The sequence below is a fragment of the Pelodiscus sinensis genome, chromosome 3, assembly GCF_049634645.1.
Source record: "Pelodiscus sinensis isolate JC-2024 chromosome 3, ASM4963464v1, whole genome shotgun sequence".
NCBI classification, from domain to species: Eukaryota; Metazoa; Chordata; order Testudines; family Trionychidae; genus Pelodiscus; species Pelodiscus sinensis.
Genome location: NC_134713.1, coordinates 38810306 through 38831846, shown reverse-complemented (window position 1 = coordinate 38831846; position 21541 = coordinate 38810306). Strand labels below are relative to the sequence as shown.

At 39.4% G+C, this 21541-nt stretch overlaps 1 protein-coding gene across 2 annotated transcripts in view; it reads left to right on the top strand.

Annotated features, from left to right (window-relative positions):
- The window catches only part of CSMD1 (CUB and Sushi multiple domains 1), a 1865804-nt gene that overhangs the window by 1617040 nt on the left and 227223 nt on the right, over positions 1-21541 (top strand). For both annotated transcript variants that reach the window (XM_075923597.1, XM_006137767.4), the window contains exons 38-40: positions 11512-11630; positions 16265-16334; positions 16817-16933. In XM_075923597.1, coding sequence (XP_075779712.1) covers positions 11512-11630; positions 16265-16334; positions 16817-16933 — 306 coding nt within the window. The remainder of the gene's footprint in view (positions 1-11511; positions 11631-16264; positions 16335-16816; positions 16934-21541) is intronic.

Here is a 21541-nt window from a genome sequence, read left to right as displayed (position 1 = left end):
GGTTGGATATTAGGAAAAACTATTTCACTACGATGGTGGTGAAGCACTGGAATGGGCTACCTAGGGAGGTGGTGGAATCTCCATTTCTAGAAGTTTTTAAGTTCCGGGTTGGGGTGACTTAGTTTGTGTTGGTCCTGCTATGAGCAGGGGGTTGGACTTGATGACCTCCTGAGGTCTCTTCCAGCCCTATGATTCTATGATTACAGTTTTTCAGCCTTCTTTTGTCAAGTCTGTTTCCCACTCTGGCACTCTGAATGCAGAAGGTTGGGGCCTGCAAGAAAACTTTAAAACCTTTCCTCTATTTAAATGTCTCCTTGAATCTGCACTGAGTTCTATTCAGGATGTCCACAGCTGCTGAGTGACCATTCAGACAAATATACACTTAGGCTACGTCTACACTGGCATGATTTTCCGGAAATGTTTTTAACGGAAAAGTTTTCCGTTAAAAGCATTTTCAGAAAAGCTTGTCTAGATTGTCAGGACACTTTTCCGCAAAAGCAGGACACTTTTTGTGGAAAAGCGTCTGTGGCCAATCTAGATGCGCTTTTCTGCAAAAAAGCTCCGATCGCCATTTTTGTGAGTTTAAATCATTCTGTGTCTCTCAACTCCTGGTTTAGATTTCCCACATGAAGAAAGCAGTCAGGGAACCTATAGCCAATTTAAATTTCAACCCTCTTTTGGCTCTCCTGGCCTCCTGGCTGACACCATTACTATGTACCCCTTTTTACCACATGCTGGTTAGCAATCCCCCTGTTCATTACAGCTTTGTTCTTAAATATCTTGAGCAGTATAGTGTCAACTGCAAATTTTGTCACCTCACTGTTTACTCCTTTCTCCAGATCATTTATAAATAGGTTAAGTATGACTAATCCCAGCATGGACACTTGGGGGACACCACTAGTTACTTCTCCCCATTTTGAAAACAAACCATTTATTCCTACCTTTTGTTTCCTGTCTTTTAGCCAGTTATCAATCCATAAGAGGGTCTTCCCTCCTATTCCATGACAATTTACTTTACTTAAGAGCCCTTGACAAGGGACTGAATACCCCTTGCCCACATGCTTGTTGACCCACTGAAAGAACTTTAATAGATTAGTAAGGCATGGTTTCCCTTTACAGAAACTGTGTTGACTTTTTCCCAACAAATTATGTTCACCTATGTGTCTCACAGTTGTATTCTTAACTATAATTTCAACTAATTTGCTCAGTACCGATGTTAGACCTTCTGGTCTGTAATTGCTAGAATCACCTCTAGAGCCCTTTTTAAATATGGTGTTACATTAGCTATTTTCCAGTCATTACATATAGAAGCTGATTGAAAGGATAGGTTACAAACCCTAAGGGTCCTAATTACCTCCTTTCCTGAGACTTGTATGGGGCCCCAACCCAACTGCACAAACCTCCAGAAAGCTGACAAATAACAGAACAAAGAGACTTTCAACTGCTCCCTTTATTTCCAAGACCACAGGCCACGGTTATTTTCTGTTTGTCCAAAGGGTTAGTAATATATCTCAAATACTATAAATGAGCCAAAAGCTATCATTCATTCAGGAAATGAGAGCACAAAAATAATGCAAATTATTATTTATCAGATGCTTCCTATGTAGGAAAAACTGATGTGAATGATTCCAAATATTTATCCACAGCTTAATTTAGTGTAGAGAACTTGTTTGTCCACAGTTTAATTTAGTGTAGAGAAACATTAAACTTAAATGTATCCCATTTCAGAGCCCTGTTGTTCTTTTAACAGAAAGTATTAGCCAAAAGAAACTGCTTTTATTTTGTTTTATTATACTTGTTGTTCTGAACCTTCCAATTTGTTTTCATACACTTCTTGTTCACTCTAGGAATGTTGCTTTCAGCATGCATCTAAGTGCACTGAGCCCTAACACACCATGAAAAATCCATGTTCAAGCCTGAAGATATTATTACAATATTACTATAAGAAAGTGATGGAAGGCTACAGGGAGAATCCCCCTGGCGGGGCCCTTGCACGGGCAGCAACACAGTCAGAAGGAGCAGATACAGAACAATCTGCAGCAAGCACAGAAAAATGAAGTGAAAGAGGGAAAGATCAGACCCCACTGTGAATAATCAGTGCAGGGAAACCACACCACTTGTCTGGAGAACCAAACTTCTTGTCATGCCCTCTCTATCCTTCTCTCCTCTTCTCTTGGGAACAATGTTCCCACTCATCATTTCTATCAATGTGCAGACTAATTTTATGTGCACCAAGGCATATGAAAAAGTGCACTCCCAGTAGAAAAAAAAACTAGTCATGGGTGCTCTGCTAATCAGCTGGGGATTTGAATCTCTGATGAGTGGTCACACAAGCACATACCTTTCAAGGAACGTTGCTTGGGAAATGTAGAAACTCCAGCATAGAATCAATCCAGGGGCATAGACTCATTTGGCAGGATCAAACTGATTATCATATTCTCAGACACTGAGTTGCAAAAGATATATTGTTCCATACAGAAGAGAGAGATTTCACAATACTTAATCATTTATAAGCTTGCTCAGGATTAAACTGCAGCAGCAATTCTATACCCTTCTTTTTACATTACCTCCCCATTGAATTTGAGTCAGCTTCAAGTTTTTGGTCCTTACCTTCAAAGATCTCCTAGCTACTTAAAGGACTGCCTCACTCAGTGTGAGCATGACCAACTATTACAACTGTGTTTCTCTGAAACAATGGATATCTCACATTTCATAGTGAGGCCTCTGAGAACAGGAAATAACAGATAGCCCATAGTTATAAACTTCTTTCTGGGAAATATTAGAATGGCCCAAATCTCACTCTAATCAGAGTACACAACCTATCTCATTTTCTCCTTTCTCTAATATGTAAAATCAATAGGAATTCAACTAATTATATTTAAAACCAATAATCTTGCTGTCTAGATGCAGTTAAAGAGAAATGGAAAGCCTCCTTGTATGTATATATTTGGCTTCGTAAGACATTCATATGCCTGAGTGATAAGCAATAGATAAATAGATGACAGAGAGGGCCTTAAAGCTAAAACCTTGTCTGAATCAAAAATGGGAAATGACATTATCTGAAGAGCAATTATATTTTTGCAGAAAGAGTGAGGTCTCAATGAGTAATCTGAGATATTGTTGCATGATAAACCATCTGGAAAAACAGATTCCAAAATGTCACATATCACAGTAAGGCCAAATATCATGTAATTTCTGCACAGAACATTCTGTCAAGTCATACTTACTGACACCAAATGGGTTAGATTCCATTAGAAAGCAGTAAAAGCTGTAGCATTTAATGAGATTTAGTATGCAGATCAGTGAAGTGAATGGTATATAGTACTACTGCCAAAAAAGCATGATTTGACTGGCGGTGTATTGAAAGATATGCCAGAAAATGCTGAAACTCATTCTCACAGTATAAAAGTTCCCTTCTGCTTTATTTTATCACAATGGCACTCTCCTACCGCTAACCCAAATAAAGAATACATTAAACTTGCTTCAATTATACATGATTATTATACTATTTGATTTTAATAAAGTTGAATTAATGTAATGTGATAGTTTTCTATTGACCATATACATGGACATATTTTATTCTATTATGTTTATGACGTAACGCACATTCATGAAGGCTGTGTCTCGACTGCCAGTTTTTCTGGAAAATCAGCCGCTTTTCCGGAAAATCTTGCCAGCTGTCTACACTGGCCGCTTGAATTTCCTCAAAAGCACTGACGATCTCATGTAAGATTGTTAGTGCTTTTGCGGAAATACTATGCTGCTCCCGTTCTGGCAAAAGTCTTTTTCCGAAAAACTTTTGCGCAAAAGGGCCAGTGTAGACAGCAGAGATTTATTTTCTGCAAAAAAGCCCCGATCGCGAAAATGGCAGTCAGGGCTTTTTTGTGGAAAAGCACGTCTAGATTGGCCACGGACACTTTTCTGCAAAAAGTGCTTTTGCGGAAAAGCGTCCTGCCAATCTAGATGCGCTTTTCCGAAAATGCTTTTAACAGAAAACTTTTCCGTTAAAAGCATTTCCAGAAAATCATGCCAGTGTAGACGTAGCCATAATGTATTCCTATTTGAGAACATAGGTATGAATTCCTGGAACATAAATCAAAGGCCTCTCACAAATTTCATAAACCAATCTAAATTTGCAAGATCTTTTTTTCACAGGTGCAGATAAATGACTAGTTTTTCCTGAGCAGTTTGGAAAATACCAAGATTCTATACAGCTGCAGTTTACAATATAGACACAAACGCTATTCTTGTAACATTTGATAACTTGTATATAGAGTACTGTGTTGTTGTTTTCCCCAGATCCATGTGTGTATCTTATGCAGGAATTGAGTTTTAATATTACAATAAGAAAGAAAGAAAGAAAGAAAGAAAGAAAGAAAGAAAGAAAGAAAGAAAGAAAGAAAGAAAGAAAGAAAGAAAGAATGTTGTACATGTTCAATCTTAAAATATGTTATGTACTCACATATTTATGTGTTTCACATAAAACTAAGTTTTGCACATAAAATAGGTATTATTATCATAAGGCATGGTGAGCATGGCTTTAGTTGGCAAGGACCATGCTGGGTTTTGAAGGATGCCATCTTCTTCACCAGAATTTCAGCTGTCAGTTAAAAAAAATAGAGAAAACCTACATCTCCAAGTTTTGGGGGGGGGGGGGGATGTAGTAAAGAAAACCGTAAGAACATGAAACAAGCGTAACCAATGAAATAATGTGTGTACTGCTCTGTTCATCTTGCCCAGGGTCTCAAGCTTATGGCCTGCAGGCCATCTATGGACCCAACAGTTACACAGTCTGGCCCGCATGCAGCTGCTGGCTCGTATATCCCTTCAACCCTAAGGGGAGGGTGTCTGTAACCTTCCCCCAAGCCCATCTCCTGTTCCATCTGACCTCTTCCTGTCCCTGCTCCCATTGCATCTCTTCCCTCAATCCATTCCCCTCAAAGGGACTTACCTCAGGAATTACCAGGGGGCCTAGTGCCGGTCATCAGCAGGAGTCGGTAATCCCCCCCGCCTCACCTCACACTCACTGCGGCAACAGGAGGCACTGGGAAAAGGAGTGACATAGCAGCCTTTGCTCTGCTCTACTGCTATATCCCAAGTCATCCTGGTCATGGGGGTTGGGGGGCTCTGATTCCTGCCAATGTAGTGATGGTAGCAGAATGGAGCCAGCTGCTGTGTTGCTCTGCTTCCGCTCAGTTCCCACTGCTGCTGTTGTGCCTGACCCTACTGCTGGTCCCATCCCACCTAAGATCTCACAGCCTATCCTGAGTATGGGGGACCATTCTGTCCATCTGACAGTTGGGGTGGCCGCCAAAACGCAGGGCCAGGATGGCACCTTGAATCATCCTATGGATGGGATGGCTCTGCATTCAGTTACCCAGGGCCACATGGACATGCAGGCAGTGGCCCAGAGTTAACAGCTGGATGCCATTCTAGCCCTGCTACACAGCCAGTGGTGAGCTCCAAAGGGAAAGGTTAATTGCCCAGGGGAGGCAGGTGGGAAATGAGACATGAGAGGAGTTCGTGGGCCACCAGCAAGGTTGGGAAATGTATGAGTGTAGAGAGGAATTGTGTAGAGGGCATCAATTGCCTCCGCAGGGCTTTGCCAGAGGGATGTACCCAGTAGGAGGATTTGAGGGCTGACACAGTCACTGAGATAAATTGAGTTTTAGATTCCTGATCTTGCTGAAGCCTTAGCTGAGATGGCAATTTAAATGTCAATATTGTTGACTATTTCACCAGTCGTCTAAGCATATATGAAAGGATCATATACAGAAGTGACAGCTCATTTTGGTGCTATGATTGGGTTTCACTTAAGAGGGTACCAACCATTTTTTCTCCTATTCTAAGCCGTGGAGACAAAAGACCAAAGAGGAGATGCAGCTGAGCCCCATCAAGGAGTGAATTCTTAGAGTCTAGTATAACAGCCAAGCCTCCTGGCCTTATGCCAACCAACCCAGGCTCCTCCAGATTGGAAATCTGCTAGTGAATGGAGATGGATGATTTTTTTTGTTTTGTTTTGGCAAATAATAAATTTTCCAAAAGTGAATTTTTAGGAGAACAAACCTATTCTCAAATTCTGATTGAATTCAGTGAATAGTTTAAGGGGGAAAAAAATCTGAATGGTCAAAAATTAGCAGTTTGACACTTTATTTTGAATGGACACTTCAAAATGTTTCATTTGACTTAAATGAAATATTTTGATTTTAATTAGAAAAACTGGGAAAAAATCTGTTTTAGTTCAAATCAAGTGGCCCTCATCTTTCCCCCCATTGATGTTTAGTTTGGCCACTTAGTAATATTGCCACACTTGCTTCTATGCTGCTACTTATAATGGCACTACTCTCGGAGCCTGATAATTGGAGAGCTGTGACTGCTGGACGGGATCCTATCTCTGAGGGCAGCACCACTGCCAACAACAGTGCAAAAGTAAAGGTGGCATGGAATGGTATTGCTGCTGTTGACAGGGTTCTGCCTTCAGATCTGCTCTGGCCATCCAGCTCTGAAGGAAGCACAAAAGAAAGTGCATGTGCTACATATGATTCAATTTGACATCACATATGAGTGTTTGCCAGGCACATAGACGGAGAGCAAATCTTGAGGCACACAGCCGAGTGCATGATTATGCTTCGAATGTCTATGTAATCTACTATGGATGGCATCTCAAGCTCCATGTCATACTGAAACTTTTAGGAGGAAGACCGACCAGAAACAAACCTAACTTTAAAATCAATTTAATCTACTATGAAATAAAAAATACTAAACTGCTAAACAAGCACAAAGATCAAACTATAAGCACAAATAAGATCAAACTAGCTAGAGTCTAAGGGTTTGTCTAGACTACAGGCTTTTGTCAACAGAAGTTTTGTTGACAGATACTGTCAACAAAGCTTCTGTCGACAAAGAGCGTCTAGACTACATCCAGATCTGTTGACAAAGCAAGCCGCTTTGTAGACATGACAGTGTAGACGTAAAGGACAGTGTAGATGCAATAATGCCTTCTGTCGACAGAACTATGTTGACAAAAGGCGTTATTCCTCGTAGAATGACGTTTACAGCTGTCGACAAAACTGCTGAGTTCTGTTGATATTATGTCGACAGAACTCAGTGGCAGTGTAGACGCAGGTATAGTTTTGTAGACAAAAGTCCACTTTTGTCGACAAAACCCTGTCTAGAGACACCCTAAAAGAATAACAAGAAAACAGCGAATATATACAATACAAGCAAGAGAAAGACAAGCACGGGACAGATTTTTTTTTCTCAGTGAAGACGAAAAACAATAACCGAAATTGTGTGAAAGATAGAAGTGATAATTGCTTTTTTTGTTTCAGTTTTCAACAAAAAGATTAGTAATGTTTGGATATCCATGATAGTGAATGCCAATGAACGTGGGGTAGGATCTGAAACTCAAATAGGGAAAGAACAAGTTAAAAATTGCTTATATAAGTTATATGTCTTGAAGTTGTTTGAGCCTGATGAAATAACTTTTAGAATACTCACAGAGATGACTGAGGAAATTAGTGACTATCTCAGGAAAGTTATAGAAGACAGGGGATTGGAAAAGGGCAAATCTAGTGCCAAGCTATAACTAATGTTACTCCTCATTTTTTGAACCCATGGGGTTTGGTTCAAACTAATGTGTTATGGCGCATACTTCCTGGTTCGAATCAGCTGTTGAGCAGAGTAAAGCGCCGGCGAGATCATGCTAACGAAGCGTGGGATATTTAAATCCCTGCTTCATTAGCAATTTCAGTCACCTACATTTGCATCCCTAGCTCGAACTAGGGAGCAAGTGTAGACGTACCCTCAGGGAATAACAGGCCAGTCATCTTAACTTCATACTCAGAAAGAAAACAGCACAGATAATTAAGTAACCAATTTATAAACCCTGAGGAGATAATAAGAGATATGTGTCAGTCAGCGCAACTATGCCATGAACAAATAGTGTCATGATATGAATGGGGAGAAGTGGTAGACCTATATCTTGACTTTAATAAAGCTTTTGATACTATCTCACATGATACTATCATAAACTAACTAGGGAAATATAATCTAGCTGGAGCTGCTATAAAGTGGGTGCACAACTGGTTAGAAACCTGTTTCCAGAGAGTAATTTTAAGTAGTTAACTATCTATCAAGTTAGAAGGCAATATCAAGTGGAGTCAGAACTAGAGTCAGGTCATAAGGATTCCAGTTCTGTTGTATAATTTTTTCAGTATAGACCAGTATTTCTCAAATTTTTTTTATAAAGTACCCCTTTTTTAATATATATATATCTCGCAGGCAATGCAATTTTTGGGTGTATAAAGTACAAAAATAATAAAGCGCAGTAAAACGTAAAACAAAAATACAGTTTTCTTCAAATTTCAGTTGTGTTTACATACCGCCCACACCCCACCCTTCCCCGACTTCTCTTGAGGACCCCTAAAGATACTCGTATGTCTGGTTAAGAAACTCTGGTATAGATCAGTGTTTCCCAATTTTATTTGGCCATGGAACCCCTAGGGTTGCCTTAAAAAACAAAGGCCCCTGCCGCATTTCATCGAGCACAAAAAAAAAAAAAAAAAAAGCCCTGCCACTGCGATTCCCACCACAGCTCTGTCTCTGTAAGAGGGGGTGGGGGATTACCGGCTCTTCATGGATCCCTTGCTTTCGCTTCACGGAGCACCAATTGAGAAACACTGGCATAGCTGATAGCATATAAAGTTTGTGAATGACACCAAGATAGGCGGGGTTGCAAGTGCTTTGAAGATTGGGTGTAAAATTAAAAGATCTGTAAAACCTGGAGAAATAGTCGGAAGTAAATACAATGAAATTTAATAAAGACAAATGCAAAGTACTCCACTTAGGAAGGAACAATCAGTTGCAAATATGCAAAATAGGAAATCACTATCAGTAAGGACTATTGCAGACAGAGATCTAGGGGTTATAGTGAATCAGAAGGTAAATATGAGTCAATAGTGTATCACTGTTGAAAAAAAACCCAAAGATAAATCTGCGATGTATTAGCGGGAGTGTTGCAAGTAAAACATGAGAGGTAATTCCTATCCTCTATTCCGTGCTGACCAGGGCTGACCAGTCTAGGCATTACATTTCAGGAATGATGTGGACATATGGGAGAAAGTCTGGAGAAAAGCAACCAGAATGACGGAAGATGTAGCAAATGTGATCCTGTGAGGAAAGATTGAAACATTTGGGTTTGTTTAGTCTGGGGAAGAGAATGGTATGACAGGGTGGACTAGGCCCAAAGCCCCCTACTGTAGGTTTATAGCCTTGCCACATTTCCCAAGGAAAAAAAGCAGAGAAGTCCTCCAGGTATGCTAGAGTTGTTGCTTCCACTGCAGCCAATCAGGGCCCAGCAAGCCAGTATAAAGAAGCTGTTGGGGGCAGGGCCCTGGCAGTTCCTCTTTGGAGCTCAAGCCAGGCAGATCCAGGGATAGACTAACTGGGAAAGCAGTAATACCTTAGACAGCTCATTGTGTGGGGTGGATTGCTTACCCAGCAGAAGTGCAGGTCCAGCAGCTGAAGACTGGGCATGGTGGGAAAGGGCGAATGGCAGAACCCTGGATGGGTGCTGTGAGTACTATGAGATAAAGCCTTGAATGAGGGCAAGAATTGAACAGATTTTTAGGAGAATGGCCCAGGGAGCAAGTAGTAATGGACAGTAAGGACTGACACTTAAGGTATGTCTACACTACAGACTTTTGTAGGAAAAACGGCCATTTTTCTGTCAAAACCTGAGTTATGTCCACACTACAATCATGTTCTTCCAAAAGTAAATTGAAAGAACAGAAGGGTTTTTTCCGGCATTGGTAATACTCTTTCTATCAGGAAGAAGCTTTTTTCCGAAAGTGGTCTTTCAGAAAAAGGCGTGTAGGGATGGGGAAGAGAGAGTTCTTCTGAAAGAAGAGGAAAGAAAGAAAAGCACAGGTGTCCTGGTGGCCACTCTGTCCATAGCAATCACATCTTAAATGTGAGATGGTGTCCATTCAGTGTGGATGCTATCTTTCAAAAAAGCAGATCGTTTTTTTGATGTGCTTTTGAGTGTGGACCCTCTCTTTGGGAAGAAGTTTTTTTGGAAGATGTCTTCCAAAAAAAGGTTTATCCAAAAGAGGCCTGCAGTCTATACATAGCCTTAGTTGGCAACTGCTATTTACAGGGTCCCTGAGCTGGGACCCAGAGGAATCGGTGGACCCTGGGTCACCCCCAGCTCTCAGTAGCTACTCAAGAGAGCAGGAAAGAAGCCTGGTCCTAAGCAACCCAGAAGAAAGGACATCTGGGATATTCTCCACTCCCAGAGCCAGTCACTGGAGTGGGATCTTGTGGACATATGTCTTCAGCATGAAGGGAGCACTGGACTAGACCATTCAGTCCTACAATTCTGTGATTCTAAGGCTCAATGGATAGCACATAATACTGGCTTTGAAAGGAAAGATAAATTGTTTTTGTTATACTCTGTACAGCATCTATTATGTCTTAAACTATGTCAAACTGTTTCAAGTGGTTAAAGTTGCCTCTATGTAGGAAGTCGTGTTTCACTTCCTCTGAAAAACTGTTGGTTTTGTTTGTTTTAAATCTCTGTGTTTAAGTAGTCAATCCAGTTGACTCTGAATTGTTTCTTAGTAACAGACTTGTATGTAAAAGTAGCAAACAGAAATGAGTTTCTAAATATTCAATGGGATTTTCATTGTGTGACTCAGGCATTTGCCCTTACACTTGTGAAATCATCTTGAGAGATTCTTGAGAGATTATGTTACCATATGAAAATTCCCAAAGCAGAGCAATATTTTTTTCTCAAATGAATGGCTGTTGAGATATGTCCACAGCATCTTTCAAGGCTACTGATATGCTGATTATCGTGCTGATTCTCAGTATCCTGTATTGGTGACGTTTATCAACCAGATTGTGGTGGGGCAATTTCGATGTCATCTGAAATACTCAGTTTTCACCAATTCCTTTCAGTCTCTCTTTCAGCCTTTGTATAGATGGAGTTGTAGTAGAACCACTCCTTCTTGGTTGATAACCTTCTAGTCTTGAACACTAGCTATTTATTGTTCTGAGACTTTTTTTTCCAATCTTCTTCTCAGATGGTACACTGTGTTGCTTGAATCTTCTGGTTTTGTTTTTATTTTTTTCCCTTTCCAGAAAGTAGAAGGCTTGAAGGATGTCTCCAAAGATAGGATAATTTATTATTTAAAGTAACGGATAATTTAGAGTTGAAGAATATATTCCCTAATCCCATGGAAAAAATGCTTATGAGATAGACATTACAATCTTTGTGTATAAATATTGCCATTTGGTTTTTGTGTGAAACTTCTTAGCACTTTAAATATAGATTGCACTCTTTCATTCTGAGCAGAATTAAATTTAATATTAAATGAGATGTGATTTTTATATAGTGTGTTACTGATTACTTTCTAACATATGCTGTGAACAACTCATAAACAGAACAGAGAAGAGGTTTCATTCACTCACTTACACTTTTTCAATCTTTGTATTTACATTTTTCAGCTGTAGGCCTTGCTGCTTGTCCAGAACCAATACTTCCTAGTAATGGCATCAAAATTGGGGATAGATATATGGTGAATGATGTTTTGTCTTTTCAGTGTGAGTCAGGATACACATTACAGGTACTCATTTCCTTTTTTCTTCGAAACTTAGTATGTTATGGATTGTAATAAAATTGCATATTTTAACTAATGACTGCTATCTCAGAGTAATGAATCCTCACTAGCTAGTAGGTAGAAAACATTTAGGATGCCCAGATAAACACAGCAATAACTCAAACATGTTGTCCGATGAATGAATTTGCCATCAGAATGCCAGTGTTGGCTGAGAGACATGATTAAAAGAACATGGAAACTGAAGTGCATTCTTTCACTTCTAGAAGTGGCTCCTTTAAATGAAATTTGAGCCACACAGATGGAAATATATATTGTGTCAATTCATGTTCTGCTGAGAAATTGGAGTTCCATTTTCAGTGATATATTTCATGAACATTAAATGTAGTGGAAAAAAAAATCTACAAGGAAGAAATATGACACAGGAATTCACAGACTGGAGATATTTACCATGCAAATATTACTTTAGTCTCTGACAATAAATAGTCTATTTGCCTGTTACAGTTTTTACCTGTGACAGTGCATTTGTACTCCAGACTGGAGTTATTTTTCTTGTCTTAATAGATCCTAATGTGTATTTACTCTTCTGGTTCCTAATTATTTTGCTTACTAAGGCAAACAAATACAAATCAATAAATACAGTATTAGGAAAATACAATTACATCTTCAAAATTAAGAGCTGTCTTCATTAGGAAATGAGCTATGTGAAACCTAAGCATGAATGATCTCTTTATGCCCCTTTCTCTGAGGCAGCAGAAAGTCCATTGGAGTTAATTTAGTTCTTTCCCCCAGTTTGCGACTTTTCTCGCTGAGTTGCAGTTGTCCTGTTATGATGACCAGAGATTTTATAATCAAAAATCCAATACCATGGCATCTCCCCTTGGTAAGCCAGGGCCCTTCTGTGCTACTGGGACTCCAGCACCAGCCCTAGCCCCACTGGGCTCTGAGCCACCAGCCCTCTTGCCATTGGGGCTCCCAACCAGGACTCCCTGATCCAGGAACACCTGTGGTCCTGCCAGACCAGAGATGTTGCTGGGTAAGGGAGCCCTAGTTTTAGAAGGTCCAACCTGTACTGTTTCTTCCCCAACAGAGTGTTTACATTTTTATGCATCTCAGCACGCCTTTCTCAAGCAGATATAATCACTGGACTTCCACTAAGACAATTGCTTGAACTGAACAAGAGTCCAAAAGAATTAAAAAATATAGTTTCTAAAGGACAGTGTTTTGAAAGGTGTTAATCTGTGTTGCTCCATGGAGCCAGTGAAGCTCTGACAATTTACACTAACTGCAGTTCTGTCCCTAATTTTTCAGGCATATTATTCACATCTGGCAGAAAGTCAGGTTTGATTTTAATTCAATTAGGCTTCAGAAGAAAAGCAATAGAATTCAATAGGAAGGAATTATAAAACTTTGAAACAGAATGTGTGGCCTCAAAACGGGGGGATAAAAACAGCAGAATATAACTTGTTTATTCTTCAGATGGTAATCTTTTCAATCCATATTGTTGTTTCCTAATATGTGCATTAAGTGCAGAGATAGTTGTTAGTTTTCAGCAGTGTCACAAACTTATCCATTGCAAAGTCAGAATTGTGTGTGGTGATGGGAATGGGCTGAGGATGGAACCTTAAAGAACTTGATTGATCTAGACCTTTTAAACATATTTCTTAATATATTTTAAGATGAAAAAATCTAGTATTTGCATGGAAGCTTTGATTAAATGTTCATTTTATTTCAATGAAAAACCAAAACATTTACATTTTTGAGAAAAAAAGTCTTTACTGAAAAATGTTTTTAAATTAAAAATTGGGTTTGGTTTTAGTATTTTATTAAAAGAATAAATTGGGGAATGTTGAGAAAAACTGGAAAAAAACCTATTTCCCTGCCCCCCATCATATTTTAGAATGAGTTTTAGTTTTTTTCTGAATGCTTAAATATCCAAACATAAAATAGTCAGGTTTCAATATAATTCAATAAATTATTAGAAAAAAATAATTTCACTCCCCAAATATTCCTGCTCTGTGTAATTTTTTCTCTTGTGTCTGTTCCTGGAGACATTGTGTCTCAGTTAGAGACATTGCCTGAGGAAACAGAGGTTATCCTCTGTACCATTCTGGGACTTGGTTACTGCTGGGTAGCTTTGGTGGGCAGTATCATATGACTGACTGAATTCCTTGCATTAGTCTTAGCTGAGGATGTGAGGGAGATTCCCAAACCAGAACCATTCTTTTTAGGTGAAAAATCTAAGGAATTGTCCCAGATTGAGGTATAATTAGAGGAGGTTTAGGAACAAATTGATAAACTAAACAGTAGCAAATCACTAGGACCAGATGACATTCACCCAAAAGTTCTAAAAGAACTCAAATGTAAAACTCTGGAACTACTAACTGTGGTTTGTAACCTATCCTTTAAAATATCTTGTGTACCAAATGACTGGAAGATAGCTAATGTGACTCCAATCATTGAAAATGGTTCCAGTGGTGATCCTAGCAATTATAGACGGGTAAGTCTAATGTCAGTACTAGTCAAATAAATTGAAACTATATTTAAGAATAGAATTGCCAGACATAGATTAACATAATTTGTTGGGGAAAAGTCAACATGGTTTTTGTAAAAAGCAAATCCTTTGTACTAGAGTTCTTTGAGGGCTTCAATAAGCATGTGGACAAAGAGGATCCAGTGGATAAAGTGTACTTAGATTTCCAGAAATCCTTGGCAAGGTCCCTCACCAAAGTCTCTTAAGTAAAGTAAGTTGTCATGGGATAAGAGGGAAGGCCCTTTTATGGATTGATAACTGGTTGCAGGAAACAAAGGGTAGGAATAAATTGTCAGTTTTCAGAATATGAGAGATGTAACTAGTGGTATCATGCAGGGGTCTGTACTAGGACCAATCCTACTCAACATATGCATAAATTATCTGGAAAAAGGGGTAAACGGTGAGGTAACAAAATTTGCATATGATACTAAACTACTCAAGATAGTTGAGAACAAAGTAGACTGTGAAGAGCTTAAAAAGGATCTCACAAAACTAGGACATTGGGAAACAAAATAGAAAATTAATTTTAATGTTGATAAATGCAAAGTAATGCACATTAGAAAATACAGTCCCAGCTATATGTACAAAATGATAAGGACTAAATTAGCTATTAGTCAAGAGAGATCTTGGAATTATTGTAGATAGTTCTCTGAAATCATCCACTCAATGTGCAGCAGCAAGCAAAAAAGCAAACAGAATATTAGGACTCATTTAAAAAGGGATATAGAGTGAGATAATATGTTATTACCTCTGTATAAATCATGTGATATGCCCTTATCTTGAATCCTGCATACAGATGTGGTTGCTTTATCTCAAAAAAGATAGCATTGGAAAAAGTTCAGAAAACAATCACAGAAATTATTAAGGGTTTGGAACAGCTTCCATATGAAAAGAGATTAAAAAGATGGGACTTTTTAGCTTAAAAAAGAAGATATGATAGAGGTCTATAATATCATGACTAGAGTAGAGATAGTAAACAAGGAAATGTTACTGTTCCTGTAACCTAAGAACTAGGGCTCACCAAACGAAAGTACTCACCAAAAGAAAGTACTTGTTTCATGTAAGCACAGTCAATCTGTAGAACTCCTTGCTGGAGGATGTTATGAAGGCCAGGGCTTTAACAGGGTTAATATATATATATATATATATATATAAAAATTCATGAAATTTAGGTCCATCAATGGCTATTAGCCATAATGGGTAGGAATGGTGTCCCTAGCCCCTGTTCCTCAAAAACAAGGAATGTGCAACAGGGGAGGGATCACTTGATGATTACCTGTTTTGTTCATTCTCTCTGGAGGCACCTAGCATTGGCAACTTTGGAAGGTTGGATACTGGTCTAGAGGGAACTTTGGTCTGATCTAGATGGCCATTCTTATGATATGGGATAAGCTGAGGAGTCATGCCCCTTTTTCTTGCCTGCCCTTCTCTATCCCCACTAACACCCTAGTATTGGCAGCTCTTTGACCATAGAAGGTCCTTCTGGACATATGTATTACCTCAGTGAAGGGAAGTAAGGAGAGGTTCACATGTGGTTTCAATACTGAGCAAAGCGGGTGTACTGGGGTGACCTTCATATTACAGTAGAACCATTAGCAAAGGATCGCTGTCTCTGCTCCAGGAGTAGCAAATAACATGTTCTCTTTTTTCAAGATAAATCATTAACTCACAATATAATATTGTATGAGAAAATAGGAGAACACACGGTTAAACATTTTCTATTTCACATGGAGTCACCATGATGAGGCAAATGAGACCTTTGCTTTGCCTCACTTTGTAAAGCTATACTACAACTTGGGGAAAAACTGTTGGTCTGATAACATTTTTTTCCTTTAAAATGTGAACCAAGAATAATTTCCCATATATAAAACAAATCTAATTATTTCTAAAGACTTTTCCCCCTATTAATTAAAATACAGCAATAGAGAAAAATTGTCAAACATTTATTATCAGTGGGCCACAGTGTTTCCCTTTTAAAATCATTACATTCAATCACCAAGGGAGAAGACACACACACACACACACACACACACACACCCCATTTCCATCATTGTATTACAAAAGTCCCTACAATTAATATGTATATTTTCATATTTTTTTTTCCAAACAGGGCCGTTCTCATATTTCTTGTATGCCTGGAACAGTTCGCCGTTGGAACTATCCATCACCCCTCTGCATCGGTATGAATACATATTTTATATGTACTGTACGTTGTTATAACTAACGCAGGCATATGAAACTATTGGTTTTGGAAAGAGACATGCAGTGACATGCCTCATTAATTTCTTTAGTTCTTCACAATTTAGTTAGAACTTCTTTCTGATTTTCTGCATCTGGTCTTAAAATATATTCCTTTTCTGGTTTTCTACTAAGAATATGATTTTAAATGTCTTTCTCACATCAGCAAAACCTTTTCTTGATGTTAAAGGATATATGTAACATAAATATGTGAACTGAGCCTGTAAGGGGACCAGCATAAAAGCTGACTCCTTTCCTTTCTTATACTACATGACTTTATTTCTTATGTTGTATATTGGTTCTTTGGAATCATACTCTACCTAAAAGAAGGGGTGGAAGAGGCAGTTGTCGAGTTGTTCAATTCAAAATTTTATTATTGGTAATTATTAAAACAGAGATTGACTTTTTATTTTCTGCTTAATAGCTAAGTGTGGTGGAACACTGACAAGTATGGGTGGAGTGATCCTGAGCCCAGGTTTTCCTGGAAATTACCCTAGCAACTTAGACTGCACATGGAAAATTTTATTGCCTCTTGGATATGGTAAGTCAACATCTATTAATGTAAACATAGCAGTAAAATGAGGACAGATGCACATAAGGATTTTATGCAACAGCATGCTGCAACTTCCATTAACCTTAAATACAGGGAGGGAAACTACCACACATCATCCAATCTCTCATATATCAGTCATTTCATTAGTTTCAGTGAGGGGCATTACTAGTCTCCCACCATACAACCTATAACTTGGGGTAGGCTTTCCTGAGTTTGATGAGAGTCCTATGACCACCACCATCCCCACTGCAAGGTCCAGAGGGTGCAGCAAGGTGTGGACTTTGGCCTATGAGTGCCACATTGTCTGATCTCACCTATCCCATAAGCCAAAGGCCCACCACAAAAGAGTGACTGCACTGGAAGTCAACTATAAGGTGTGACAAATGCAAAAACTATGCAAAAAACACTGCAAATGATTATACACGGTTTGCAATTTTAACTCCCCTTTTTCCTCCCTGGGTTACTTGGAAGCAGGTCACACTCACATGTGTGCCTGGGCGCCTTATGTTTTTAACATAAAAGGAGATCCTGAGTACCCCAGTGATAATATTGTTTAGTTGTGGATTCCCTTTCCACCTCCTTGCTGCAGTCCCTTGCTCCCAAAGAATATACAATAGCAGTGCCTCCACCTGGCTAGCCCTGTACTCACTTATGGTGTGCCTTGGGAGCCTCCAGGAATAAAATTATTCCAGGAATAACCTGGAAATAACTCCAAGACAACAATTATAAATAAGATATATCTCATTGATTAAATTAGAATTAACACACCATTACTTAACAACTTAAAGAAACCAGGTTTAACAGATTAAAAGTGAACAAAATCAATTAAAAAGTACATCGAAAGAAAGGAAACGTATCCATTGGCATTTGCACTACCACCTTTATCCCACCCCATGAGTCTTCACTCCTCTGGATTCAGAGTCCCAGACGCTTGTGTGGGCGTGCTTTAATGTCTGCAGCTGGAGTGGAGACAGCATTGTGCAGGTTCTGTGTGTGTTAGTACAAGCTGAGCAGCCAGCTGCAAAATCGCTCTGCCACAGGGGCAGGCCCCACCAAATGCCAGCAGCTCTGGTTCCCTGGATAGATCACTCTGGCTCTCATTGCATCCAGAGTCAGTTTGTCTTTTGTTCTCCATCCCAGGCAACACTTTTGCAAAGAGCCCAGTTACTGTCAGTTACCTCCTGTGTAGGTTTATGTAAGCTCTTCCCAGCCGCAGACACAGCCAGGATCTCTCCCCTCCAGGGGCAATCAACAGTATCCCCCAAAGCAGCCTGCTATATACAAGCCCCAGCAGTAACAGTAACAGGCTCAGTAACAGGCTTTAGATGCAACACAAGAGCTCCTGGCCTGGAAAACGCTTTACACCAACATCCTGGCTCTTCTCTCCAAAAATGGAGCCTAGCCTAACTCTCTGTCTGCAGAGCCTGGAAAAGGAACTGTTCCTCCTTTTTCCCAAGGGCTCATGGGAGTTGTAGTCTCTAGGGCTAGATTGAAACACAAAGGATCCTCCCAGTAAAAGTCAGAGGCCCCTTTAATAAGGGGACCACACAATTAATACTAAATCTTTGACCAGAGCAAATGTTAACTTAAACTGAATTGACAGGTAATACTTTTCTATCTTAGAATCTAGAATAAAAGCAATTTAAATTTGCTGCATGGCAATGCATTAGATTAAATACAAAATGTAGCTTCTAATTAAATTAGAGATCTTGTATTTAAAATGTCCTTTCCCAGTCCATCAACATAACTTCTTTATTTTTTATGTTTATTAATAATATCATTTAAGTTTCATGAATGTAGTGGACAATGAGGCTGAAGTTCACATATTAGTCTAAAAAATGCATGTAAAGGACAGGACTCGGATAGGGTCTGATCTGCCTTTATTAGCTATCCGGCACCCCACCGGGGCCTGACTTTTCCACCCCTCCCTGGGGTCCAAAACCCTATCCCGCGAGGCTCCAACTGTCCATCTCATCACTCGGGTCTGTCCAGGATCCCTAATCTCCTCCTGTCCTGGGGTTCATTTGCAGGAGTCTCACCCACACTCATCGCTCATCTCTGCGTGCCAGCCCACAGGCCCCGGCTATCACTCATGCACGCCACACTACCCCAGAGTGGCTGAGGTAGGTAGGGGGGCTCGGGCCCACCCTCACTCCAAGCCTCGACCCAGAGCCATAGGGACTGGGGTCCATGACCCTCGTCCGGTTGGTGGGGGAAGCTTCCCTCAATGCACCAACCCACAGGCCTTTCTACCGGCCGCGTCCTGGGTTGCTGCTTACGTTCTTGCTGAGTCGGCATTTGTCCTGGGGTGAACCCCAGTGTCAGCATCCTGGGAGCAGAAGAAGCCTGTCCCTGCTGCCTCCATGCCCCCCGCTCTGGCATTAGCGGTGCCTTCTTTAAACATCCTGCCGCACCTGCATAGAAGTCACTAAGGCTACCCTGCTGGCGCTTCAGCCCTGTCCCTGCCTTTCTCTGCCGGGCAGAGCAGAAACTAGAGCTATCTGGTGGCCGCTGAACAGGCTCCGCAAAGATGTCCTGGCTCATGCGGCGGCTTTTCGCCCCAGTCCACTGGGGTCAGCACAACGCGAGTGTGGGACCCGCCAGGGTCCTCATCACAATGCCTAAGTAATTGGAATCAAATTATTCAAATAGTGACCCCAGATTTGTTCATAGGGGCTCAGGAGTGTGGGGTTTGTTAGTGTATTACATCAGTTTTCTTAGTGTCTGCTTAATAGAATAAATAATAATTATATAGCGGTAATAATCGTGGATAATAAATTATTTACAACATCACATATTAAACGATATCCTATATCATTAGAAATAAAAGGGACATGAAATTTCATGTTGTGAAACATTATGCCATATTATATAAATTAAACACCAGTGCTGTAATAAATTGACTAATTTAAGAAAAAAAACACTATTAAAGTCACTGTATCCTTGTCTAGAAACTTATTTAACTTCTGCTCTTTCAGGCTACCTTCATAACATGGTTTTATGTAACAATACATATATTATACAATGGATAAATTATGCTAAGCTTATCGGTTAAGTTCATCAATTTCAGTACAGTAAAAGTTCTGTTATCTGGCATATCAGGAGAATGTGGGTCACAGGTTAATTGAATAATTCTGGTTAACTGAGAGTTATACAATACGAATGGAATACCAATTTTTAAAGAATTAGAATACAATAAAATGAATAAAGTAGAAAATAGTATACACATATTCACCAATCCAGTAGTAGTAGTAGTGTATGGCAGACTGATTGGTTTCCTGAAGCACTTATGTATATACAGGCAAAGTTTTTATACAGTAGGTTATCTTATGACACTACATATTACTGTGGGCAGCACATGGTGAACACTCAGATCACTAAATGTACACTTAACACTATAACTCTGTAGAACATAATTTAATCTTTCCTGGTGGAGCTACCTAGCAGGGCTCAACTCAAAACAAGCTATTCAAATTGAGCTATGTCCATTGTGTAGCTTATTTTGAAATTGGGAGTGTCTACACAATACTTATTTCGAAATAGAGCACTCTTCCTCTGACTTCTCTTATTTCTTGTACAATGAGGGTTACAGGAGTCAGAGTAAGAAGTCCTCCAGCTTGACAGTATTTTGACATTATGTTGAAATAACTGTCAGGTGTGTAGACATGGATTATGTTATTTCAAAATAATGTTGCTGTGTAGACACAGGCTCTATAATGAATCAGAAGGCATGTCAGAATCTTGCAGTGTCTTAGGGACATCATATCAACATGAAGAGATTGGACTGAATCTGTAATTACCCTATGACACACCTTGGAAGCTGGGTTTTTGTTGTTGTTTTTGGTAATAAATCCCTGATTTCAGATGGATTACTTGTCTTCTGCCTTTTTTGTATAAAAGTAGAGTGCAGAATATGTAATTGTATAAAGTGCTGGGCAGTATGCCAGTCCCAGTTTCTAGAATGAAGATTTGAATTGGGAGATATCCGAAAAGCTGATTAATTGAATTCTGGTTAACTGAGTGTTGGAGAACAGAGCTTATCTGTATTACATATCCTGCTATCATTCAGAGTTCTTAAGAATATTATTAAAAGTATATCTGCATAAAACAAAAATAAAGTCTGATCCTTGACTGGTATTAATGGTCATACCTCACTAACTTCTGAGGAATGGTGAGGACCTGCTCATCACCTTGCATGCTTTTTTAAAAATTTCTGTTTGTTAGGATAATGTGTAAAGACTATTTTCTTATACATCATTTAGATAGTGGTTTGTAGAGTTGTTCGTAAATATTCAGTTCTTAAACACTTGAGAAAATGCTCATATGTTACCTGGTTAATTATCAATCAGAATATTTATACTAGCCTTTACTGTACTAGTTACTCTACAAATGTACAGAAAATGATAGACTCTTGCCTCAAACTGCTTACAACTTATATTTAGGAATATGTCCACTGGACCCCCAATGCTACAAGCACTTACAGACAAGTAATCTTACAGACATTCAAAAATGAATTTCTAAGTCAAATATCCTCTGAAATATGAAGTGTAGCAGAAGAAAATATATTTTCAATATAGGAGAAAGCTTTGTATATCA